Source organism: Melospiza georgiana, chromosome 4 (assembly GCF_028018845.1).
Source record: "Melospiza georgiana isolate bMelGeo1 chromosome 4, bMelGeo1.pri, whole genome shotgun sequence".
NCBI classification, from domain to species: domain Eukaryota; kingdom Metazoa; phylum Chordata; class Aves; order Passeriformes; family Passerellidae; genus Melospiza; species Melospiza georgiana.
The window spans coordinates 36,477,540-36,505,368 of record NC_080433.1 but is presented as its reverse complement, the minus strand read 5'-3'; the positions used below and the strand labels follow the sequence as shown (position 1 = coordinate 36,505,368).

Sequence of the window (27,829 nt, the reverse complement as noted above, 5' to 3'; positions counted from 1 at the left end):
TCCAGCCCTTAAATGATTTTGTACTTTTTTTAAAGATAGCAGAGAACAAAAATTCTGGGACAAAATCCTATTTGAAAAAATTACTGGAAAGGATCTGAGAGAATCCAATAAAACAATGGAAGACAGAAAGTGGGAAGAAGTGCTGTCTTCTCATCTTTGAGAGAATAAAAATAGCAGGAGAACACATCTTCTGCTAGTTGTCTTTTCAGCTGAAAAAAATAGGCTGTCAAAATCTGCCTTCTAAATCAGTCAAGAATGTGGAACAAAGGCTTTTGCTATTGGGAAGTATTTATACAAACAGAGTCCAGCCCCTCAAGTCTAACACTTATATGAAACACTTGACTGTTATGCCTTATGCTTTGAAGAAAATATTCTATTGGTAATCTACTGAATTTTATTAACAGGCGTCTTTTTAACTGTAGAGAAAAATCAAATAAATGTTTTTAAATAAATACTGTGGAAGTGTCAATATTTCTGTGGCAAGGAGAGCTCCAAGCCAACAATCCTGGGGAAGAAAATGGGAGTTATTCTCTTTTCAGTATTCTTGGTAGTAATTGCAATTTGATCATAATCGGGGGATTTATTACAAGATTTGCAATTTATTCGTGCTTCAGCAATACACAAGAAGTTCCCAGTTACCTGGGTATAGGTACAGTATATATATATATATATAAAATAAAGGGTGGGTGCACCATTAGGGTATGTTTGGCTTACCTGCACCTTGTTACTTCAGGAAAGCAAGTTATCCTCCAGGAGGGCCACAGCTACAGGGCAGCTTTGCCAAGAGCTTGTGCACACCTGTGGCCCTGGCACATGTAAGCAGCTTCAGTTCTAAAGAAAACTTTCAAGGTGGGAGAAACAGTGATAGGTGATAAACTATAGCAAAAGACCTGACACACATTCATGATGTCAAGAAAGAATGATTTGTTTTGTCTGACTAAAATTGGTCTCATCAGACAGGGTCATTCCCCATCTGGAAATAGCTACCAAAGAAGTGAAGAACTGTCAATTAGGTTTCTGTTTAAAGGGAAGTTGGTCCTTTCCAACAAGATTATAGGGTTAATTCTAACAGAACAACCCTCTGCATTAAAAAGCTGTGTGATCTCGTGCCTATGGGAAACATCTTCAGAAGCCATCATGACACCCAAATGAATTTAGGAAAGGCACAGTAAGTACAGGTAGTCTTTTATGTAAGGGCATTTCTATTCCCTTCTGATCTTCAGACTGTCTGTATATCCTGTAGGATAAACAAACACAGGCCTCAGGTTTAAGCATAACCCTCCAAAGTCAGAAGACTACAACTTTTAAAATCCGTTTTAGCCCCGAACTGTAACTGCTCTTACGAATTAATGTGTGAGTGCTCTGCACAGATGGAGTACAAACCTATTCCTTGAGGGCAAAGAGACTGACAGCACGAGTGAGAAGCAGTATGAATTTACTTAAATGAAAAAGGCAGAATGAACCTGAAGCAAGGACTCTGGAGCAATCAGCATCATGGCCTGCCTTGGGTAGGGGCTGGTATTTGACGAAAGCATTCTAGGAGAGAGGATTCTAGGATGTGCTGGAGTTCTTTTGTGAAAGATTCCCATCAGTTCACATTCACTCTCCAAGAAGTGCAAATGCATAAATGTAAACTTAATAATTCCTAACATGGCTCCAGGCCAGCTACTCCCTCCTGCAAATCAAATAACAAGACAGCAAAGAAAGGAAAAAAGAGTCTTTGAACAAGCTCAGGGTGTGAAAGAGGAGGGGCGGGTGACAGCACAGACGCTACCAAGCAAGGCCTGGAGGGAGGCGCTCTACAGGAGCACATTGGAGAAGAGACAGGGAAGAGCATTTTCCCTGGTTAGCAATCCACAGCCATGGTAATTCCATCAGCAGAAAGATCCCACTGCAACAAATGAAGGAACTTCACAGCTCTCTCGGGAAAAATATATTCAAGGCAGAGCATCTGAGCCAAGTAAGACTCATATTTCATTAGGAGGACCGTAAAAGTGATGCACTCAGGCAGGCCTGCTTCTTGAGTGAGCTTGAAGGATGCAGCCAGCACAATAAATTAAGCAGTTCTTTACCACAGTAGCATGTGTGTATGTGTACATTCAACGTTTAAGTTTGCTCTAAAGTCACAGAACTTGGAGTGAAGGGATTTTAGAAAACATGTAAAAATGATCGGAAACTGTTCACGTTTTCTGACATGAATTTTCTGACATCAATTGATGTCAGAAATCTTGAATTGATTCTGACATCAATTTTACTCAGTTACTTAGAGAGGGACTGCCCAGTAAAAGTCACATACAAGAGATTAAACAAACCAATATAGAATATATGAACTCTAATCCCAGTTGTGAAAACAGGTTCCCACTATGGCCGAGAATGGGACTATGATTTTTGTGCAGCTGAACTCCACGTCATGAAAGAAGGTGCATGGTAGAAATTCCAAATCCCATGTACCTGCTTGGCTTTTATACTTTTCAGGATCATCCCACCTGTACAGTCAGAGCTTACCTACAATATTCCAACTGCTACATACTTCCTTTCATAATTGTACTTGTTATCTTGCCAGTCTCCTGCATTGGTATGACATGGATACGGGTGTACATGGATGGATGGATGTACACAAAGGTAAAATGAGAGCATTAAATCTTTAACAGCCCAATCTCTGCAAATATAAAAACCCCCAAACTGCATAAAATAAGCATTCAAGTTCCTTCCCAAAATAAAGGCACTTCACAGAGATGTTACATTTGTTTTAAAGCCAAAATTTCTGAAGGTAAATAAGGTACTGAAATATGCTAAAAAGGCGCATTAATTACTTCAACTCTGCTCATCAGACAAAATGATCACGTCACAGACAAGGCAAGTTCTGATTTCTCTTCAGCGTCATCATGTGCTGTAGCTCTGTATTTCTATACCCTGATTTGTTTGGATTTCTTTAAAGTCTGACCTTAATTCTGAGTATTTCCTGGGTTTATAATACTTAGCCTGCGGATATTTACTACATACCTTTCATATATTTTGTCCTCAATAACAGAATGTATTCTTAACCTTAATTCCATTTTAACATTGCAGAACAGAAAAAAATGTACCTTTATTACACTGAAAAACTCATGCACAAACAAAAAGTAAGCAGCCCAAAGAATGCTACTTTGCAGTTTTTCAAATGATTTGCAAATACAAAGTATGTTGATTCTTTAATAATTGTTTATTTTAACTTTTATTGCCCAATTCAGGGATACACTCTGGCTACTTAATGCTGTGGTAAAGCAGCACAAAAATAACACAGCCATGTTGAGAAGCACGTTCCACTGGAGCATTGCTGAGCTGTTGGTTTGCCCCTTCCATCTCCCACCCTGTCCTGTCAATCCCCATCCTCCACCCACCCTCTCTCCCCTTCAACCTTCACCTGCACGTGAATGCAGCCACACCACCAGCACCTGCCTCTGGCCTGGCTTCCAGCCCACCTGACTCTGACACACACCTACACCCACACCTGGCCAGCCCTACCCTGGCCTAGGTGGGACACACCAGTTATCTCCTAAAAATAACTACCTAAAATCAGCCACGACATGCAGGCCATTTCTCATTAACTGATCACGCATTGTCAAGCAAAGGTGGTCACACCAAACACTGAAAGTCATCCTTTTTTAGCAACTCTCTGCTTAGTTTTTGACACTCTTGAGGCCTTCTCCCAAAAAGGCCAACACTCCTAACTTTTTGGGGACAGTGAAACCAAGTCCGTAGTACCTGACTCTGCCAGACAGGAGGCAGAGCACAGAATTCCACAGAAAGAATGTCAGAGATGCCCAGCAACTTCAGACTTGCTGACTACTGCCCCAAACAGGCAACTGCCCCAGAACTGTCTCTGCTGATGCAGGAATTTCAGTAACAGACAATTTTAAAAAGCCCCAAACTGGCTTGACAACAGATGGCAAGTTTCTTAAATATGTTCTTTAAAGCTACCTCCTAATGAAGAACACAGATTCACTTGCAGGTACTTAGAAAAAATTTCTTTATAAACAGACTGTTTTAATTTTATGGAAGATCTTTTCATCTGTAACAAAAAAGCTTAATTCCTACTTAAAATGGAACATCCTTTTGTTAGCTGTGGCTGATCCCTTTCTAAGTTTATTAATGCACTTCATTTTACCAGGTAAACCTTTAAGTCCTTTACTCATTAGTGTCACATTATTACTTGTTCTTTTATGACCTATGAAGTATTACTGTTCTAGAAATGCTAAATCACACATTTATCCACAGTGAACATTTAGTCTATCTTCACTACTTCTGTAAAAAAAGATGTTTTACCTCTGTAAAAAAAGATGTTTTTCTGACACTTCTTTCTTCAACACCGTCACGTCTACAACGGATTTCCTACAAAGTTCATCGGTATAAAATCTAGATCAGATCCATAGCAACTATAAAAATATATATAACAACTATTTCAGGACAAGGTTCTTCATCAGTGCCAACTGTGCCTCTGCCACAGCCATAGCGCTCGCACTGGGATCGGGGGAGCCCCGCGTGTGTCCGAGCCTCGTGTGACGCTCCCAGGCCGGTGACACCCGGGGCTGGCTCACCAGCAGGGACACTGGGACACAACACTGAGAAGGTCCTGAGCAGCCTCAGCCACGGATGAGCCACGTCACTGCCACTGCCACTGCCCTGAAGGAACTAAAGGAGCAGCCAAAGGTGACCCTGGGGGCTCCCACAACACACGGACCTCGCTAAACGCTGCCAACAATGCCCCAAGAACCGCAAGTTCACTTAGTCTGTATTTTTAACAACACAGGGCTTTTGTTATTATAAATTTCAAAACAAAACCAAAGAATTCCACATAATATTTATACTTTCAAAAGTACAATATTAATACAGGTCGGTCAGTTAGAAATAACAGCAGTTTGTTAGGTCTACAAGATTTAACGTAAAACCGGTTTACAAATGCTGAAAAGCAGTAGTGGTCCAATAGTCACCGTTACACATGAAATTCTCTCTTCCAGAAAATAAAATTAAAAAAAAAATCCCAATTCAAATTTACTAGTATCAATGAAATATTAATAAAACACCCCCAAACATGCCACAATCACTATTCACAAATAAAGTTAAAATGAAATATACAAAAATTCACTTAATACTGTTAAATAACAATAAACTACAAGATTTCCTGAACAGAAATGGTAGGACCCCTGAACGTTTTACAGTGAATGTCAGGAAAAATTAAGTTACCTATGACTATTTTCATGATATACCAGCCAAAGATTTACATGACCATTTCAAAATATACCAATAAAGATTTACAGTCTCTTTAAGATGCACTAAACAAATAGGTTCATAAAGGTGAACACAAATGCTTAAAAATACTGTGACCATCACCAAGGGTGTACTTATGATACTCACTGAGATGCATAAGCATAGTAGTAGTATGTTTACTATCTCTGGAAAACAGGTAACATCTAAGATCTGAAAAACTCTCTAAGTTCCCCTTGTAAAAGCTCTGTAGCATAGTGAGTTCTTCTCAAGTACAAACTTGCATCTTTCCAGTTGATTTCAAGTGAATAATGCACAAATGGGAGAGGAACAAAGTGGGAAAAGTGTGCCATTATTCCCATGTTTGTGTCATTAGTTGTCCTGTTCCTCTGTAATGAAAAGTAAGCCAGGGTCCAACATATATGAATTGTCCTTTTACTATTTGTATTTCTAAGTTAAAAACAAGGTAAAAAAGTTATTGTTTCTGCAGGCCCCATATGCACAACAATGTGCAAATATGTTATGCTGGAGTAAGCCTGACAAAACGTCCAGCCTCCATGCTCTAATTTATCAATAACTAACATAGGATCTGAGAGCAAATCAAAGTTACTTTTCACTTGTTTGAATCAACCTTCACACCATGTGCTTTTCAAAAACATAATATGCATTATAATTTTTCAACTATTTCAACACATACTTCCAATGTTAAATAAGGAATTAAGTGCCAAGAACTTAGAGCATTAAAGATGGCTCACCTATAGCCAAGCAAAGCTATGTTTACATTCCAGGAAACACTGCAGTTTAAGAAATACAAAAAAACCCCGCAGCAGTAGAACATTTTATCAAGAGAAACAGATGCATTCACATATCATAAAGCCATTGCAACTTCTTCAGGCATGGAACTGTTGTGTTAACTATACAGACAGTAGTTATTTAGCAGCAATGATTCCGCAATAAATAATGCACTGTGTTTCTCAGTCCTGCACAAAAATTGCAGCTACAGTTACATCAACAGCTGTAACCTACTGGCTCTAGTGGCAGAGGAGACCTTAAAACCAACTGTACAAAAAATTGTCACACTGTGACAACAAATATAAAAACATAATTTGCAGGTTGGAAATAAAAAGACTCCACTGTTAAGAGGACAGTGTAGACAAACTGCGATTCCAAGTCCACCAACAGAAAGCACTGCCTTTGGATCCGAGTCCTTGATTGACAGGATAGGCTTGGGCTTGACTCTGCACTGCCCCCTTTAGAAAAGCATGCTCTGCCTTCTGTTCTTCCCATGTCCTGCAACACAACACGGACCATGGTAAGAAACCGAAGCATTTGCACAATGGATTATTAAGTTATTATCCAGATCTTCATCCTTCTTCAAGGCAGCACCCCTGGTGCTTCACTCAGCTTCAGCATCTTTCTTTCAACTGCACTCACTGCATTGGTTTTTCACTTTGCCACCTCTAACCCCCACACAGTACTGGTTTGAAACTCCAAAATGTTCTCACCTTCACAGTCTCTGCCCACCCCTAGTAAAACTCACACCTTACTGTGCACTTAGCTTATGTGTCTCTACAGGAATCTCAGTAAATCATTCTGAATTTTATTTTTCAGTATATTTACACAAACCGATTTAACAAAGCATTTTTCAACTCCAAAAGCCTCTGGCACAGCATTCTTTTAGCAAGCATGAGAAAATATAAAGCTTTCCATACCGGTCTCTGGGTAAGTGGAATTTCGAAAGCCAGGGTCTTTTTGCAATTGAATCTCTTTTAGACTGAATATTGAAACACCTGGAATGTAACAAAGAAGTTAATTCATATACAAATGTAAACTATGTTTTATTGACCAAAATTATATTCTTAATTATATAGTTTAGATTAAAAAAAATTCCAATTCATAAATATTTAAGCTACTAGATATCACACACTTTAATACTTTAGAGGGTTTTTCCTTTCACAACGTACTTAGCTTTAGTGCACTATCTTAACAATATTCTGCTACTTTACTACTCCTCTTACTTTCAGGCAGAGTGTGTATTCTTGTTCCAAGACTTCTGAAGTATGCATGTTTCATGGCCTCTTCTGCTGAAATTCTCTTCTTTGATTCATACTATTAATATAAAAGCAAACAAGTGTGTTGGTTTCCATTAAAAATCTTATTTCACCAAGTGATTTCATCAAAGGGAGAAAGAGCTCTAGCTGCTCAACATTTCCCATAATTCACCAGGACAATTTTTTTCATTACTTTCTTTTCACACATGACTACCAAATGGTTTATCAGAATCTGTACTGTAAACACATAACAAGATTGCTAAAATAGTAAAAATAATTTCTGCAAATGGATACAGGGTAAAACTACACCTAATCTTTATTTATAGATGGTACAATGATTAGGTTCTTCCTCCTTCTAGGCAAGGATGCAGATGTTTAAAAAGCCACACACAAATAAGTTACAGTGTTGCATCTACTCAAAGATGCAGGAGTTGGCCTTCCATCTTGCTTCCAGCTCATTTTTAATATAGATTCAAAGACTAAACCTACATACCACTCAGCTTTTGAATACAGCTGCAACATCAAGGAGTAATATTACACCTTACTAACGCCTTCTCTAGTACTAAGCTCAGCTAATCACTAAAGAAATCTAGTATTTGTATAAAAAAGTTCTGGTTTAATACTGCATTTCACGAGAGATTTAGTTTTTTCAGGGCTAACACAGAATAATTTTATTTTTATGAAAGGTAGTAAGAGAAGAAATCAGTTCTGGGAGAAAAAAAAAGCAAGCATCAGTTTTTTAATTCTCACACTACAGACTTCTCACATCTGTCATCCACTACAGACTCAGCTACACATTCCACTTTGAGACAGAGCTAAATACTTTGACTTCTAATATGTTTTGTGTGTAATGTATTAGAACTCAAAACTTGCACTTTGATAAAGTAAAGCCACAAAACACATCTTACTTGAAGGAACTTCGCTATCAATTCAATTCCTTCCGTGTCTAGCCTAAAAATAAAGATATTTTTAAAAGTTAAAACAGTTATTGAATTGTATTTACAAAAGTAAAACTGCAGAGGAACTGACTTAATTAAATGATATCAAACCTGAAAATTATTTCTAAACATGAAAATGCTTTCACCTAAACAACATTTATTGATGTTAACGTGAATACATAATAATATCTCAGAACAGGACTATTTGGAAAACACTGGGGACACACAAATCCTTAGTTTGGATCGTCATTTACTAGATTGACCTCAATAATTTATTTAAATATTTTTAATATTTCTTTTAAGATTAATACTACTCATTTACTAGAGGGATACAGTATTAGATCTTCTTCAAGGTAGACAATGAATGTCTTTGCTATTAAGTTTATTTATAATGACTGCACCGACCCTTCATCTTCCTCATTATGGTTTTAAAATTATTACAAGGAAACTGTTCAAGAAAACCATTTTAACAAATGGTCTGGGTCGAGTATATAACCAGAAGAGAATCTGTGGTCTTTAGGAAATGCTGTGTGAATTCTCTGGCTATGGAGACATTATTTATCAGAGTTTATCATTCCACAGGTCATTAAGGAGCTGTGGTACCCAGAATGATACCAGAGGAAGTAATCCCATGGTACCAGGTTCTGCTCTGCATTATCATCTGCCCACACTAACACAACTGCTGAACAGTTTTACACCATTCAGTGGCAGATTGTACTCAGAAATGCATTCCCACTTAGGAATATGCAAAGCCACAGGGATGCATATTTTCTATTAATAAAACACAAAGTACCTTGGTGCATGGTTGATGAGAGGTTGTGGTTTATACTTAGGAAAGTTGTAGTTTCTAAATTCATCACTGGAAGAAATGCCTGGCCATGTTTCCTGACATGGAGTTCCTGCATTTAGAAGCAGTAACAAATTCAACTTAAAAAATGGAAACAAACAACTTTGACACAAAAAAGCATTTAATCCTGTAATTTAAAGAAGAAAGGGAAAAAACTATTCAACATGCCTATGTTGTCCAAACTCAGCTGTACAGTCAGCTAAATAATTTTTCATCATCTTGATGAAAAGGTGATGATATACATACTACTGTTCTGAGATAAAGATCCACAGTTTTCACACAAATGTGGTGCATTAACCTTAACATTACTGAAAGTATCCATTTACCAAGAAGTCTGAAGATTAAGTGCAGTTCATCTTCAACAGTTGAACCAGGAAAAAGAGGCCTTCCTGATGCCATTTCAAAAAATATGCATCCGACGCCCCTTTATAAAGACAGAGGAAAAGATAAAGCAGAAATAATCTTTTAATTTCAGCTAGTAAAGGCTTCTGGGATTTCTCTTCAATTAAAACAAATTATTGGTTCTTAGCCACACACTACTATTAAAATATTTAGAAAGATTTGTAGTAACAGAAGAGCTGTCAAAGACCAATAAAACCTGTGTCATTGCTATATTATATCCTCTTCCTTCAGATGTTGAGTTAATCAATTTTATTAAAGTTCATGGTAAAATACCACATTACCCTGTCATTAGGAGAAGATGACTTGCTTTTTTCCCTAAATACAAAAATTCAAAGGCTGTGTATTTGAATGTTACTATTTAACATCCAAGCTGACATTTTTTAACTTGACTCAGAACAAAAATTTGAATTAGACAAAGCTATACAAACCACATGTCAATTTGAGTTGAATACTCTGAAGATCCAAGGAGAACATCAGGTGGTCTGTACCATAATGTGACAACTTCATTGGAATAAGTCTTTGTAGGAACAGACTTCGCTCTTGCCAATCCTTGATAAAAAGGGAAATGAAGAGTCATGTACAGCTTGCTTAAATCCTTTTTGTATGAAATTGACAAACTATTTTTAGGACCTTATTATACTTGCTAAATACCATCATTATTATACATGCCATCTCCTAATGTTATTTAAGGTCCTAATAAAGAGATTTCTATTGCCTTTTAGTATTTATGGCAATCTCATGGTCAGCATTTTTAAGCACAGAAGAAAGGTAAACACATCAAAACCTGGACTAATCCTGTAAATTTCATTAAATAGCATTAGATTGATATGACACCTCCCTGTTGTGAAAACCTTCTGCACTGTTTCTGGAAAACTACATTGCAAAAGGCAGAAGGCAACAAGCAATTAACCGAATGGTGGAAACAGACCAAACCAGTGCTGGACCAGTAAGGGTTTTTCCATCCTAACACTGTCAATTTGTCAGCAATATCTTCAATAAAATTCAGATCTATCATGTTAGATGCAATCTTCTGAGCAACTTTCATTCACACAGAAGGGGTAAAATCAGAGGCACAGAGCACAACTTTCAAAGGATCTTCCAGACACAGAAGGCAACAGGGAAATGTGGATGTCCCACTCCACTGTAAACCCAAGGCATTTGGTGTATCAGTGATAGTGCAACATCTGACAATTCAGCACCTGAACAAACCCTTCCTCTCTCCTGGCATGGTTACCCTGCTTTAGAGTGACTGCGGAGTGGTAGGAGAAGCAACATGAGCTCCACCTCAAGGATCTGACTAAGTATCAATTTCACAGGAAGCTCTAAGACTACTTTCAAACTGCAAGTGGAGAGACAGTGTTACCTACAGAGGTATTATCCTGATTACTTATGGCCTGTAAAAGGCTGACTTTCCTTTTCCATTCGAGAACACCCAAATTCACTACAGACCCAATGTACTCATTTCTCCTTTTAAGGAAAAATTATTTTCTTTTGCTGAGAGAAAAGAATAGCTATTACAGAGTAATTTCAGGCCATACCAAAGTCTGCAAGCTTCAGTTCTCCTTTCTCATTAATTAGTAGATTTTGCGGCTTCAAATCTCGATGCAACACCTTTCTCCTATGACAGTAGGCCAAACCACGAAGAATCTGATATAAAAATAGCTACAAAAGAGAACATTCATATAAATTAGACAAAAAAAATTGTAATCTACACATTGCATGACTAGTTGGGCACTGGAGAGTTATGTACTGTAAGCAGGACAAAATGACTTCTCTAAAAAGTGAGTTACTTTCCTTAAGAGCAAATCCTGGACATCATTATTGTTCAAAGATTTAAAATCATTTTACGCTAATGCACTGCCTTAACACCATACTTTACAACAAAGACTTTCAGAGCAATTTGTTCTGTTTAACTGAAGAGAAACACAGGCTGTTTATTTTTAAAGTGCATTTACCACTGCACTTCCCCACACTAATGTCTTTAAAGATAACTGTCTCTGACTATATACTCAAGTTGCCTGTGGCCACAGAGCCCCTTCTGGAAATGCAGCTCAGCAGCATTTCCATCCAACTGTGCTGAACTAGGTAAAGAATGTCTTGGCATGCTACTGGAAAAATACATATAGATTCACAAGCTTAGGGAAGATGGAGAAATGGGTAAATGACGATTATGAAAGCAGCCCAACTGCCTCTGGTATTTACATTCATCCTCTCACCTTGACACACAGAGGTTTATTTTAATCGTCTGGAACAGCAAGCCAAGCAAACAACTTCAGTCATGCCTATCAATGGTGCACATATATAGACATAAAAGTAGTATGGGGCAAAGAAAGGTTTAGCAATGGGCAGCCAAGCAAGTTTAATGTATGACTGTATTAAGGACTACTACTTTGCAGTTTCTGTATGTATAAAGGTCTGATCTCAAACATGGGACTTTTGGGTAGCTATTGCTGGCATTTACCACGCAGCAGCACTCAGTCAGCATAAGTAATCAAATGTACAACAAGAAAATATGAAGCATTACAGAAAGCAATGGGACAAATTGATCATGTAACAGGACCTCTGAGGAAAAACACTAGAATGTTTTTATATGACCATATTCTATTATTTTGCACCAAGTGACACTACCAAATTCTTTTTCATAAACTGGACAAATACACAGCAGGTGTAGCTACATCCATCTGTTCTCAGTGTGCTGACATGGGATTCATCTGTGCTAGAAAAATAGGAATTTGGATTAATTTCTTTCTCCTTACTTTCCTTTCTGAAGAGCAGAATGAGAAGCAACAAGTCTTGCTCCACCTACTCAGGCCCATACTGTTGCAGGGGTAGTCAGTTCCAAGCTTTATTAGCATGACTTCAATACAAGTGAATGGCCCTCCCTAATGTACACTGGGACTGCAAGGATTAGCCAAGAATGCAAAGCAGGTTACTCTACAGAAATTGTGAAGCTTCCCCACAGTTGGCAGGGATCCTTTTGGAAATGCACAGGATGCCATGTATTAGCTCAAAACTTTGGTTAAAACACTAATACCTGCAGAGATCACACATACCCTCATTTTGTCAAAACACAAAAACCTAAAATTAGCCAAGGAATGTGAGGAAGTGATGTCAGGGAGGTCTCTCAAATGTTAATGATGACTCAAACCCCCACAGTTATTATAAGGTAAGCACCTACAGCTACCACAGCTGTTCTGGTTTCCCAGTGCCAAAGGTACTGACCATAAAAATTTGCTCTCTGAGCATAGCTTAAACCATAGGCAAACAAGGAAAAACAACTCCTCTGCTTAGCTCAGGTTGTCACAAGTAGATTCCGGCTTGTTCACTAACTGCACTTATAATAAGAGTCAAGTTCCCACTTACAGCTTTCCCTTATTTTTAAGTTTAAAGCACTGCTTATGAACTTGCAGATAATTAAAAACGCAAGTATAATTATGATTTTTGGCTGCCTCTCTGAAGTAGAAACAAATGAAACAATTTCCCTTTGCAGTCTCTCAGAGGAAGCAACAGAGCAGGTTATGGGCAGATGTCTTTCCCTGGAGACACTTACAGTAAATGTGGCAACAGAATGAAAGGGAAAGCTCACCAAATAGAAATCAATATCTCGCCCATGTGCCAAATAATTTCACTCATTTCACGACAGCTCTGTACTGTTTGGAAGCTTGTTTCTAAAGTCCTAAGTATTAAAGAATACTAAAAGTTCTGCCAGTTTTCCAATTAAAGCCTGGTTTTTACAAGAGAAACAGCAGCTGACCCTGACTTAGGTCTCAGATTGGAGACTGAGTCACTTGACCAGGCCACAACCATAACTAGAAGAAAAAGCAAATTAGGCCCTAAGGAAAATTTTATTTCCATTTTCTTACTAATGGAAAGATGAAAATTACTCATTCTTAAATACATATTTTTGATTTCTTACTTGTGTGGTGGGCAGCAGCACCCAAAATACATTCATAACTGAGGCCAAATTTTCCTCAGTGTCCATATATAAATCTGAGGATATATCAAACTACAGACTTAGTAAATGAGAATAAATATGGAATATTTATTGGAATATTTATTTATTGGAAATAAATGGAAGGCCAAGAAGTCAAAAGAGTTATGAGTGTATTATTCTTCAGGAATTTTTAAATTTTAGATATGTAACTTCAAAGAGAATTAAAATACATGAACTTATATAATCCCCTCTTTTCAATGTTTTAAACACTTAAAGACATCATCTGATGTCAAATACAGCTAAGTCAGGCCAAAAAGGAAGTTAATTTCTTTATTTTGTTTTTAAAAAGACTAAACCACCTAGCTCCTGATTATAAAGTTCTCTGAAATTCTTAGGACAAAGCTGGAAGGTGGCCACTGTTACTAAAAACACTCACCTTTACATTGTGCATACTCATGATGTTACCACAGTCATCCATGTACTGCTTCAGGTCCTTGTCCTGGCAAAACACCATCATCATGGTTCAGTAAAATTGTGTGCAACAAATCACATAAATATTACTTATTGTTGGAACTGAAATGATTTATCAAAAAAGAGATTTCTGCATAAGATACTAAATGATAAAAACCCCTAAAACCTGGACACAAATATCCAAGGTTTTCCAGAGGATAGAAATACCCTTTTCCCAGCAAGCTGTACTGTCTCAGGCATCATTACTTGCCATTGCCTTCTCCTCCACCTATGTGAGGCACAGTATTTTATAGAATTGGTATATTCTCCAATTACATTGAAAGTCAGCTACGTCACAAGAGAAAAATATCATAGGAACAGAAAATATCACTGGAACCATAGTGTGATTACCATGTTATACAGGTAATGATTTTAGACAAGCAGACAGTTTGATCAGGCAGACCACCAGTAACTGCTATTAATAAAACTCTGAAATGATCACAACAGTGTTTACTAATCTACAGCCATTTAAGAACTCAATACACTGTTCTCATTTTTAGCTGAATGACTGTAAATGCAGGAGAAAACTCAAATATTCCTAGTATTTTAAAAAAGAGTACAGAATTTTGTTGTGTTTCTGTTTCTTAGAAACAATAAATCAAATGTAAAGCTCACTAACTATTTAAGCACTTACCAGGTATTCAAAAACAAGAGTCAAAGACTTGTCTGTGTGCACAATATCATGCAATGTAACAATATTTGCATGTTTCAGATCTTTTAACAATGACACTGCAAGAGAGAACAGGAAGAACAAAATAAGTGCAAAACACGTGAGGAATAAATGCAATTTCTAGTTAAGATCATCCATATAAGCTATCTGGGGTTTTTTAATTAAAAAGCTATTTTTAAGAACATAATATTCATATAGATTGAGTTAATAAAAAAGGTATTTAATCAAAACAACAAACACATACTTGAGTAACAAGCTTGTATTTCTTAAACTATAGTTTTCAGACAGAAGTAATTCTGTAAAATGTACTCCTGAGTTCCTGAAAGTTACTCATTAACAGCAGTCTAATTCAGTATCTAATCATCCACTTATAATACTGCATTTGAGATCACAATCACAATTGAATTTGAAATCACAATAAAGCAAATAAATTTGAAACAAAACTCTGAATATGTCTGGACTATAATTTTCCTCATCAATACTAACAGCAATTTTACTAATGTCCCATGTAGGCTATGTATTTCCAAGTACTGATGGTGCTTGGGTCAAAAAGAAATTCAGAAGTATCTGAAATTCTAAGAACTAAAAAAAAAAGTTACCACCTTCTCTTATGGCTGTGCATGGTGCTCCCTCCTCGTGTTCCAGGCGGATTTCTTTCAGAGCTACCAGATTCTCTGTCAATTTACTTCTCCCCTTATAAACTGTGGCATAGGTACCCTATAAAATGGATAAAGAAGGGAATATTTACAAGTTGTTCCTTTATCAAAACATTAGTTAAATAAGAAAATACTAACTTCTGTCTCAGGATCTAAGAGATTTCATTTTGGATATGAATAGTTTTTACATTATATTCTTTTGACACATGTAAAAGTACAGGAGTATTCTTTTAAGCACAGGACTGAACTCGTAGAAGCCACAAGGGATGTATATGCCTAACAGCTCTGAAAATTGCATGGAAACCTAAACACCACAGAGCTACCAAAGAAGTCAGATCAGATAGCATTAAGTTCACTAAGTTCACTGCTGGGATCATTTACACTCCTCAGAGTCTCTGTCTGACTACAGATATCTAGCTCAGGTATCTCCACACTATGCTGCATTTATGTTTCCAAAGGCTGCAGACATACTCTTCCACAAACTCAAAGAAAATATGTAACTTTGGATAGCTTCTTGTCTTCATTATGTATTTTTAGACAGCAAGAGGTACAAAACTCTAGAGGCATATTAAATTAAGACAAAAAATTCTGACAAAACAGTAGGCAAAACTAATCCCTGCAAATGCCCGAAAAAGCAACAAAGGTACAGAAAATGCCCTAGATCACTACAGTACTGTAAGACTCTGCAGAGGATCTGGACAGGTTGGATCCATGGCTGACAGCAATTTCATGAGGTTTAATAAGACCAAGCACCAGGTTCTGCACCTGGGTCACAACAACCCCAGGCAGTGCTGTGGGCTTGGGGAAGTGACTGGGAAGATGATCCTAAGAAAAGGATCCGGGGGTGCTGGCTGACAGCAGCTGAACGTGAGCCAGCAGTGTCTGCCCTGGTGGCCAAAAAGGTCAATGGCACCTTGGCCTGTGTCAATGACAGTGTGGCCAGCAAGGCCAGGGAAGTGATTGTGCTCAGTATTTGTGAGGTGACACCTGGAATGCATCCTGTGCCCAGTTCTGGGCCCCTCACTGCAAGAAGGACACTGAGGTGCTGGAGTGTCCAGGGAAGGGTAATGGAGCTGGTGAAGGGTGTGGAGCACAAGTCCTGTGAGGAGAAGCTGAGGGAGCTGGGGGCATTTAACCTGAACAAAAGATGTTCAGGGGGATCTTACTGCTCTCTACAAATGCCTGAAAGGAGGTTACAGCCAAGTGGGTGTCAGCCTCTTCTCCCAGGTAACAAGCGACAGAAAAACAGGAATAGGCTTCAAGTTGCATCAGGCAGGCTCAGATTTGATAACAGGAAATGAAAATGTTTTAAATGGAGGACTGACTGCAATATTCACAGCAGAGATGCTGACCAGCCCTGCTTCTTTCTGCAATGTTTACTGCATCCCATTTCAGTGCTCCTTGTCCATTTTTGATTCCATTGTTCAACCTCAATCAAACTGGACAGGAATGAAAATTTGTCGCTCCTGAACTGAACTGTTTCTCTGGAAGTCAGAGGATGACTGGAGAGGGAAAGCTGCTGCCCCCTCCAAGTGCGTTATGTACTTCCCTTGGCAGCACCTGGCTGGCTGCCCAGCTCAGGCGTGCAGGCTTCTTTACCAGAACACACACACAGCTATTGCCTGCACCTTCCAAGCACTGGTCTCTAATCCATCATGAACATTCCAACACCTAAGTCAAGGCAAGAGGACACCAGACTTGGTGTTATCATCAAAAACATAGTGTAGTGTTACCATCGACAGAATAATTTTGTCTATCTGAAAAAAAACCCAGAAGGTCACAGCATATTTGCTAATGTAGTCTTGCTCTTCCTCAGCTCTGAAAGTTTTCCTGCCTTTTTTTAAATTATTATTTATGCATAAACATTTGTGTCGTTGTGACATTGTTACACATGTTGAATATGTGTGGTTTACTGAAAAAGTAAATTCAACAGGTATTTTCAGGGATTTGGAAAATTTCAGTTAAACTTATGCAAAATTTTACATAGGACATCGTCATCATTCAAAAGAAAGCTATACATACCTCTCCAAGCTTTTCTAACTTGATATAGGTTTCCATTTTTCCAAATCCAATTTCTGACTGCAATGAAAAGAAATGGCAAATTGATCACTAAAACCAAACACTTCATTTGTACATCATTTAGTGAACAAGCTAAATTAATTTCAGAAAATTACCTGACAATACTTGACTAACACTGCACAACTCCAGTATTTTAAAAACAAATTAGCACATTTTGATATAAATGCATCCCAGCCCAGTGCTCAGCCTGTTGGCCAGTTTACAGTGTATCCTGGAGGGATTGTGAGCTGAATTACATTTAGACCAAAACCTCACTTTAACCTACCTCCTACTTAGGTTTTCTCCACTCTTCTGATCTGATTACTACCACTGAGGTTGTTATAGCTTAAAGCATGGAAGTAATCTCAAACTAGTCCATCCTTTCTCTAGCTCAGCATAACCATATGCTGCTGCTTTTTTCAAAGTAATCTTATTTGTCTGCTATGTTCAAGATCTCAGCTCCAAGCATCCTCTTCCATTCTGAATTCTCAATGCCTTTTGGACTGAACCTTCAGGAAGAAAATCTCTAAGCACCATTCCTCAGCAAGCTTCAGCTTTGTCTCAGCAGTTCACAATTTATACCTCTTAGCTCCAAATCTTTGTGTATTTTACTTGGATCTGTTTATTCATCTTCTCTTTTTCTGTCACCAACTCAGCTCTTCAATGCAAGCTAGTAGGGTGTATACCTGCCTATGTAACACATTTACCTCTGAACACTGTAAGATCATTACTCTTTTCCTGTCCAAATCCACTGCTACTCTCATATAACACAGTTCTCTCTTACCATTATTTTCTCCTAAGACCACTGTGAATTACACCAAAGCTTCCTATTGTTCCTTCAGTGCTGAAACTATTGCTCCTGAATGTTAAAAGTAAACATGAAAAGAATGAATTCTTGAAGCAATTTACAGAAGACGTATAGCCTGTACCCTGTCAAGCCCCCAAATTTATAGGCTTCACAGGGTCATGCTTTACTGACAACTGAACACACTGCAACAAAAGAGCCAGGTTTTCTCCCCAGCTCCTTTCATTTCCAAACGTAGCTCTTCACTGGTTATTTCTTTCCAAGGAACAATCCTTTGACCCTAGGCTGTCCTCAGCACCTAGATCCACACTTCACAAGCTGATTTGCTCCTAAAAATGTGATGGATTTTAAAATTTTTACTATTTTATGGTAACATAAATACTGTTGACTGTATTAAGATTTGACAGCAATATATTACGAAGGGAATAAAAGTTTGATTAATACTTAGTTTTCAGAACACTTGTATAAAAATACATCTGAACTAACCTATGAACTAATACATCTGCAAACATATTTCATATATCTAGGGGGAAAATGGGTGTATAATTACATTAATATAACATTAAGAGCAATGCTGCTTTATTAAACTAGTGTTAGAACTGAAATGTTTTAGAACTGTATAAGGAGACTTTAGTATCACACACATTTAGAAGCTTGTCAAAGACAAACCCTTTATCTCAAAATATAAGCAAAGTTGATATTTGCTACCCTTGTAGCTCCAGTGAGACTTTAAACATACCACTGATATAGGTGCAATGTTAGCAAAATAAATATTATGTTTCCAAAGTGCATTTTGACCTAGTTAAACAAACATATCTTGAAGCAAGTATTAGATGGCATTAGAATTAAAAAGACAGGCTACTTAGTTTACTGGAGAAACTTAAGAAGAACTCATAGCCATTGGTCTTGCTACCACCAGACAGTCTGGAATTTAAAAGCCAAATTTCTAAGAAACCTCAGTGTTTTTCATTGAGACTCATAAACTTAGTATCTGTTTAATACAAAAAAATCATACAATATTTCCTGCATACAGAAGACAGGTGTTCTTCAAGATCTGCCTTACAATGTGTTTTAGTTTTTGATCATATTGTGGTTCCTTGTCACTCCTAAGAAAAAATAAGCTTTAAATCCCTCAAACTAAGAACAATTTCATTTTTAGTTCAAAATAATTTTTGAACTGTTACATCTTTTTCTGCAATATGCATCTATCTTGTCTTACACAGAAACACTGATGCACAGTATTTATGGTCTTTTACTTCTAGTGTCTGTGCATACAATACTGTAATTGTTTACACAAAATGCAATTACTGTAAAAACGAATTTTTTGCTTGTATTTCAAAGAAAAACACCAATATAAAGTATAACAAGTCATCACCTGTTACTTTTGATAGCCTTTTCCCTTTGATCCCTATTAAGTCTTGAGAAGAGACAAGCCTTTGATGCAGAGCACAATACTTATCTATTGTAAGTAAAAGTCTGCTAGCAGGCAGTAACAATTTAAGAACAGTGAGTCCTTGGGTTTCTTTTTTTGAAAGCTTAGTTGGAAATCACAGCAAATGCATGCCTGCATTCCACAGCAGGGCTGGCAGGTTTCATTTTGGACTTTAAAGCCCTTTAAAAATTAAAGCATTTTAAAAGGCAAAAACAACACCACCTTGTGATGGGAAGCTGATCCCAGGCACACACCACATTCATTAGAGGGCACTGTTTTTCTGTCAGTTTTCTCAGAGGAAAAGAGGAGAGAACCTCAATTGCTCTCAGTGGTCACTGTTAAATGAGCAAAAAATTCTCCCAGATTCCAAACACTTAACTCCACTGGCAAGGTTCTACTGAAAAGTTACTTTGCCAGCACCTGAAGAGAGGTCTGGGGAAATCTGTTCCTCAGTTCCATGCTACAGCAGCAACTATGTGGTAAATGAGCTACAAAATTCTTGCACAAGTATTTAAGCCTGACACATTATCATTACTTCCAGAGATTCACTTAAATATTTTCTTTTGGGTTTTTTTGTTGTTGCCTTTTTTTTTTTCCTAACATTGTCTTTGCAAAAGGTGGCATGAAGATCAGGCCAGCACAATAATTTTTTGTTAGGCCAGCACAATGATTTTTTTCTTTCAGGGTAAAAATACTCAAACAATGCTTTGTTAGCTTTGTTATAGATAGACCTTATTAATAATGACTAAAATAAAGATATTTTACAGTCAACAAATCTATTTCACTATAGGTACTTTCCTATTTATTTTTCAGTAAGTAAGTAATTAAATCAAGAAAACAACGATGTACACTTCATAAACCTATTCAGAATTTCTCTGTGACAAATTTCTCACCAATGAATTTACTCAGGATGTCAGTAACTGTCTAGCAATTCCTTAAGACCCCAACACTAAAGAACACCAACAGCTGAAACTATGACTGAAACATAACAATATTTTTAAAAAAAAGACAATAATGTTTTTTATTATTCCAGGGATGTGCATGATTTATAAGTAGAAATATCTAAGTTTTCTAGCACTTATACTCTAATTATAGAGTAGGAATACTCATTCTGTCATCTTTAAGGAAAATTTTTTAAAGTAACTAATCATTATTTTTTAAAGTAACTAATAATCCAAAAAGGTTTAAGTTAATTTATTCCTTCATTCTTTTAGGAAATAACACGTGCTTTAAAAAAGAAAAGAAAACAAAACAAAACAAAAATCCAAAAAACCATAAAACACTCACATAAAACAAACACTGTCTCTACAGCAATTCTGAGAAAGAAAATGTTATCAAATACAAAAAGAGCAGTGAGGAGGACCTGCCTTCATATTATGCTGCTTTGGGGCCTTCCTACTAAATCACGAGGGGACCCAGCCCTGACTTAAGACTGTGTGGCCTATTTGCTCAAACAGATCATCCCTGCTCTAAAAAGCAGAAGGATTTAAGTATGTACTTTGGGAGTTTAGTTTAGCCACTGCTTTCAATAGGTCAAGACCTTCACTGAGAAACATGAGAGCACCAAGTCAGCAGAAGAAAAATGATACAAAGTGTGAAGCTGTCCATTGGATTTTGACAAGTACGTGCTGATGTTCAGGAATAAAACGCCCAAGTGGAAATGAAGCTGAAATATACCCATGAATACTGGCCTGTGTGTTCAATGGAACCTGAAGAGCTGAGGGGTTGGTTAGAAAGGCAGGTGCATCACACTTACCAGGGACGCCCGACGAGAACGCCGACTCATGGGCTGGTCAAAGGGCGGGCTGTTGATCTGCAGCTTCTCCAGGTAGCCATCGGGGATCCTGATGTCAGCGGGCAGCGACAAGCGCTTGTTCAAATCCTGCAGCAAATAATGGGGAAAAAAGAAGGGACAAGGTGAATTCAGAATTTCCTAAAACATCTTCTAATGTCTGCTGTGTTACTATATAAAACTGAAATATTTACACAATGAAAAATAATCTCACAAAAATGGTTTTAAAAGCATATTCGCTTCTTAAAATAACTCAACTTGCTTATATAACAGGTTTAAAAAAAACTTGTGCAAACTTATTACTCTGACAAGAGGAATGAAATATTAAAATGCAAATAACTACATTGTGGATAAATGTATTGAGTTTACTTGAATACTTATAGAGACCTGGAATACCAGAAACTGAGAATTCAGAGACTTGTGGATGCACTTCTTTTCATACAGTAGTTACTTTAGTATAAGAAGAGATTTCTGTAATTCCCTCTCTTTCTCTCAACTACAAAAAGCTACAAACTTAGTCTATTTTTTCCAGTCTCACAAAACAGAATCACTTCATTATTAGAGCAAATTATTACAAATATTGCTACATTTCTTTTATTTCTAACTCTTTATTACAGGATCTTTTGAAAATGAAAATGCCATTCATTACATGTAAGCCATTTTCTCTGCATCACATTTTGTTTTTCCCCAGTACATTTTTTCAACAACAACAAACATTATTTTTAAGACAAGAGGGAAACAAAATCACTTTATTTTTTACCAAATGGGAGGAGGGGAAAGAAGATTTGTTTCTGCACATTTGTATTGTTTTTATCTTCCAGTTTGGCTTTAATCTCAAACATGCCAAGAAACAAAAATATTAAATATTGTCTCAAAATGGCCAGTCACCATCTCATGAGATAAAAGGACATCACAATCAGACTCACAAAAAATGGTAAGTCATTTCTGAAACAGCAGGAATTGTTTTTCAGTGTAGGTAGTCTATTCAAGTAAAGAAAGTCATGCTCAACATCAAAGTGCACAATCCGCCCCCCGAGATTCCACCCTGAAGCTGAGGACATCTCTGGAAGCACCACTGTTTTCACACTTCTCTCCAGCACAAGAAGTAACTCTGTATTTCTGTTGGCAGACCTGAGATTTAATCCATACTGACCTGAGGGCAGTAAAGCCTTCTTGAAGCTACTCTTTTCTGCCTTACCTATCACCTCCAGCTGGGCATCCTGAGCTAACCCAAATGTTGGCAGCTACATCCCTGTTCGGTTCCCCTCAGGCTTGACCATGTGCTTCTACTCATGTCTGCAGCAGCTTTGAACTATTTCAGCATGCTAAATAATCAAGAAACTCTCAGGCAAAGTGCATAGCTTCCTGCCAGCTTTGTGCTCCAAACAGGTTCAGTGTAAGGTCAGACAAGCTCACAGCCTGAACGCAGGGCAAGGGAGGCACAGCAGGGCAAGCCCGGGAAGCCGGCAGCCAAATTGGCTTAGGCTGACAAAGAACTGGATCGTCAGACTTTTCAAGACTTGAGATCTTGGTGAACAACTTGCTAAGCTTTCAGTGATGGGAATGTATTTGAACCGTGTATACACATGACCTGTACACATACCTGGAGCAAAAGCTAAGCAGAAAACACCAGTTAAAGAGATAGACTTTGAAAAACCTATGTAATTTGGGAATCGGTTCAATCTCAGGTAGGACAGAAGTGTTAATATATATCCCCCTGGATGATTTACACATTCTATTCACTACGGCCACCCCATTCAGGCAGAAATGTTTGGATAGAGGCCAGAAAGCTCTAATTTCTGGCAGCTGATCCTCCCGTTCTCCTTTTGCTTCTCACATCTCCTTAGGTACAGAGCACAAAGCCTGTTAGCTTCTGCTTTGCTGCTCAACATGAGCTTCTTTGCACAACTGGAAAAATCAGCGTCAATTTTTTATCTACTACAGAATTTTTAAACTGTCCTTAAACAAAAAGGTGCTGTTAACAGAATGGCAGCTTTGACCAACATTTTGAAACTAAATTAAAAGAAAACAGAAGGTATGGCTCTGGTCTGGCACACTTTCTAGTTTATTAATTCATTTTCAACTTGCATATTTTAAATTTTTTAAAACATTGGCAATTGTAAAACTGCCTGTGTGCTTTTTGGGAGAGTGGCAGAACTAACATATTGTAACAGGACCTGCAAGTATTCCCTAGAGTAAAACACTATTTTCCACTACAGTAATTTCCTTCTTTTCGCCAGGCTCTGCTAATGCCTCTCTTCCACTAAAGAGGGTTTCAGATTATGAAAAAAAAAATATTGCATCCTATAATTTACTGCATTCCTCAGAAAATTTTGGTAGCTGTTCCCAACAGCTGAACACAAAGGAAGGCATGTCATGTTGACCTGAAGAAAGCAGCTCTGCCATCTCACTGCAGAGTAAAACCAGGAAACTGCTGGAACAAGACAGGGATGACAGGAAAAGGATCAGCATCAGTCTCTACCTCACCTTTCTAATGTAATCCCAGATCAGCACTGAGCCAATATAGTGGCTTCATGCTTTTTTTCTGATGGCTCAAGAACAATTCAAAAAAATACCAAAAGAACAAAGAAAATATCAGCGAGCTGAGTTTTTCAATATAACTTCCTGAACGCAACAGATATGACCACTATCCTATAAACTCTGTGACAAAATAGCTTTTTCCTACTCTTACCTATTAACTCTTGTGGCACAGAAACCTGTTGTAGTGCTCTCACCGTCCCACAGTGCTTGTTTAACAGGTGTATTTACAGAGACTTTAACAGAAAATGTTTACAGGGACATTGAAGTTATGGACCTCAACTCAAAGGCCTCAAGAAATACTGACCTGATTGTAACCCCAAGCTCTCCATGTGCATGTTCTCTCCCCTCACAGCACTCATGGCTGGCACAGCTGAAGTGGTGCTTCAAACCCACCTCCACAGCCCCCAAGAAGCATTCCCAAGCATATCAAGTTGATGGGTATACAGGAAGAAGGAAGCAAAGGCAGCCTTTAGGGCTGCAATGGCTATTTGAAAACGAAGCCGCTGAGTGTGCACTGTGCACTCAGCACACACCTTTTCACACGGAGGGCAAGGGAAACAAAGCAAGTCTAAGATTCTACACAGGTACAAAGAATCCCTTACTTTGAAGCCCAGCTATCACAGAAACAAGATAAAAATATGATAGACACGGAAAATATGATAACGTGAGGTTGATGCAATTCTATTACAGAATTCCTATCCTTCATTTTCAAAACCCCTGCGTACGCCATTTTTGCAACAGGCCCCATGACTTTACTTCAGAGATTTGTGTGACATCCTCAGTTATAAACCAAGACCTTCAGCTGTACACTTCCATTTGGTGCTCCACAGTAGGCAGTACAGTCTGAGTCTAAGTACTTACTGCTGCAAAGGCCAAAATCTGTTCCAATTTATATAACCCCCCAAAACAGTAATCCCCTTTTACATAAAACAACAACCCTCCTCTCGATGCAACCCTCATCTCAATGCAACTCCCCTGCAATGTCTTTCTTTAAAAAAAAATCCTGATCAACCTGAAGAGAAATGGATAATATTTTTTAAAATTAGAATGCCTGATGTTAGTAACATTTCTTGGCCTACATTTGTAATGTAGTAGACAATACATGACAGCAATTACTCTTTTTCTCCCCTCAGAAAAAAAAAAAAAAAAAAAGAAAAAAGAGTATTAAGTGCCGAAAACCTAAATTTTTGCCACATTATAAATAAAGTCAAACACAGTATCTATTCTCCTTAACATTCTTGAGCTCAAAAAAGGTTCTTTTCTGTGAGAAAACCATCATGACTTCATGGAAACCGCAGTAGGTAGTTTATAGATTTTTCCTCCTAACAATTTACACTACAATACTTCCAAAATTCATGCTTATTTGGCTATGTTAGAATGGCAACCAAGCCAAGACTTCCTTTTAGCAATTAAATATTGCTATCTAGCAGCCAGAAACCTTCCATGACACCAATATTTGAAAGATTATAGAATTATATATATTAAGTCTCCTTTGTATTACAATTTTCCTTTACCTAACTCCCTAAAATAGACAAAATGGAAAAAAGTAATTTAGACTACAAACCCAAATAAGTGAAAGAAGGAAATTATTATGTCGTATTTCTCTGTACCACCGTAATTTCTTCCAGTTTTTGCAATAATTGAAGCAACCACCTCTTGGGAAAAGCAAGCAATTATAATTAAATGCTATACAGTAACATGAAAGGGGATTCATTAGATGTGCATGAGAGGAATAAGCAGAATGTTTCCTAGTGGCTAAATAGAAAAACTGGAAACTAAAATTACATCAGTCTGACACAGCTGAAAAACCCAGTTAATTTAACTGAGAAAATGTTAAAAGAAAAGCAAGAACCTACCAGACACCTACCAATTTTGAGCCTTAACTGCTCAAGACCAGGCAGTCTGCTGACACTCGGGCAGCCTGGTCATCTAATGGCAGCAGGACACTTGCTCTCCCACTAGGGGCTGACTCTGGTGAACAGTCAAGTCTTCATCCAGTGGAGCACTCACTTTCTGCTCCCACAAAATGCAGAGAAGACTGAAGGACGGTGAGGAGATTTGTGAGTGTGGGTAACAGCAGTTTAACAGGGAAAGCAAAAGCTGTGTGCCCCAGCAGAATGGGAAAAGGAACTGATTCACAGCTTCCTCTCTGCATGCAGGTGTCCAAGGCTTCCCAGAAAGCTGGGCTCAGCATGCACATGGCCCAGGAAGTGCAACACCAATGCCATAGCCACAAATGTCCTCCTTCCTCCTCCCTGCTCCACCTTTTACTGCTGAGAGCCATGGCAGATGGCACAGAACAGCCCTTTGGCCAGCTGGGTCAGCTGTCAAGCCCAGGGGAATCAGCCTGTGTCCCTGGTGGTGCTGAGCAGCCTTCAGGGTGAGTCTGGCCTTGGTGCAGGAAGCCTGCACCTGCCCGTTCCATGCAATCGCCATCTCTGCTCCCTCTCTGCCCCTGCAGCCATCCCACTGCAACCCTGCTACGGCAAACCTGCTCTTCTAAACCACATGGCTTGCTGCTGTCTTGGTGTGACACCAGGCTGCAGGGCCAGCAACAGCAGGAAACAGTAGGGAAGTAGATTTTTAAGAATTTCTAATTGTCTTAAATCTCTGTGGAGTTCAGTGAAGAAATGAGAGACTTTCTGGACAGAGGACTTAGTTCACACGTATTTCAATGACCAACTGAATATAATGGCCTGTTAGCACTTCCCATAGAAAAGAAAAAACTAAGAAACTTAAACCAAGGTATAAAATATCTTGCTGAAATGCTGTTTGAAGAAGTCAGAAGGAAACATGTAAAATTAATGTCAGGACTGAATTTTCCCTATGCTCTTTGAGACTGTCAACACTACAAAGTTAAATGACCATTTTTTAACAAAAATTTTGCATCCCTTCATAAATCATCTAAATTTTTGAAGGTAGTAAACTAGAGCAACTCCCTATGTTATCTTATATATACCCTTTTTAAAATGTAACAGATCTGTAAGGGGTGTACACAGACCCTCAACTCAAAGAGAGAGAATCTGGGTACATTCCTTGTAGCTCTTAAGAAGCAAGAGTTTACTGGAATGCAAACCTTAGCTTTTAGGGGCAACAAAGTACTTCAAGTAAAGCAAATAATCTTTTACAGAATTGAAACTATATTGTTTTCTTGTATTTCATTTAAGATTTATTTTCCCAAATGAGTATTAATTTATGAAAAAGTTTTTGTAAATTCATAGCATTTTCTAGTTAATTCTTTTATACTTAGCTTTAGGGTCAACTTGCAAAAAAATATATCAGTATTCAATAAATGTGGTACTCTAAATGATCAAATGCCTATGGTTAACTGTATGTTATTTAATGAGCTGGTTTTTGATCCAGTTCCAGATTATACTCTGGAGAATACAGCCAGCCACCATTTGATTTGTTAGGGGAATTGGAATGCTTGTGGCATTTTCCTCCTCCTTCCACAACTTAAAACCACATTTTCTACCCTCATATGCAATGCTTATTCTCAGTTTTGCTTTACTACTGGTATTACTGGCAGAGAAATGCATTTATTTTTATAATTTGTCTGAAATGAGTTTCACATTTGTCCTACTCTGCTTCATAGCAGATAAACATGTAAGCACTTGTGACAATAACACCACTTTGTTTTCTGTGGAGATAAACGACCCTAACTTGTGTTTATCTTTGTCATCTATTTCTAGTGCCAGCTACAGCAAGTGCTCTAAGAAGAGCTACACTTTGTCCAGCCTTTTCTTTCATCTGGCTGACATCCAACTGTGTTGCTGTAACTTGATGTGGAAGTTCTGTCTACCACTGACTACTTACACTTGGGGACAAGAAAAGGAGGCAGGAATTTCACCTTAAATTCTGCAGGTTCTGTGAGCTGAGGAATTTGACATTTTAAGTACGCAAACCTGTCTTCTAAATGAAAAACAAACAAACAAACAAACAAAATACA

The 27,829-nt window shown here is 37.9% G+C and overlaps 1 protein-coding gene across 4 annotated transcripts in view; it reads right to left on the bottom strand.

Annotated features, from left to right (window-relative positions):
- Positions 1–4,772: 4,772 nt before the first annotated feature.
- CDK17 (cyclin dependent kinase 17) overlaps positions 4,773–27,829 on the bottom strand; it is a 90,294-nt gene continuing 67,237 nt past the window's right edge. For all 4 annotated transcript variants that reach the window (XM_058023631.1, XM_058023629.1, XM_058023632.1 and 1 more), the window contains 13 exons: positions 21,304–21,429; positions 17,275–17,331; positions 15,199–15,313; positions 14,561–14,655; positions 13,853–13,915; positions 11,021–11,144; positions 9,911–10,031; positions 9,407–9,504; positions 9,027–9,132; positions 8,204–8,246; positions 7,263–7,353; positions 6,957–7,034; positions 4,773–6,534 (listed from right to left, as the gene is read on the bottom strand). In XM_058023631.1, the coding sequence (XP_057879614.1) occupies positions 6,497–6,534; positions 6,957–7,034; positions 7,263–7,353; positions 8,204–8,246; positions 9,027–9,132; positions 9,407–9,504; positions 9,911–10,031; positions 11,021–11,144; positions 13,853–13,915; positions 14,561–14,655; positions 15,199–15,313; positions 17,275–17,331; positions 21,304–21,429 (1,155 nt within the window). In that variant the 3' untranslated portion in view covers positions 4,773–6,496. The remainder of the gene's footprint in view (positions 6,535–6,956; positions 7,035–7,262; positions 7,354–8,203; positions 8,247–9,026; positions 9,133–9,406; positions 9,505–9,910; positions 10,032–11,020; positions 11,145–13,852; positions 13,916–14,560; positions 14,656–15,198; positions 15,314–17,274; positions 17,332–21,303; positions 21,430–27,829) is intronic.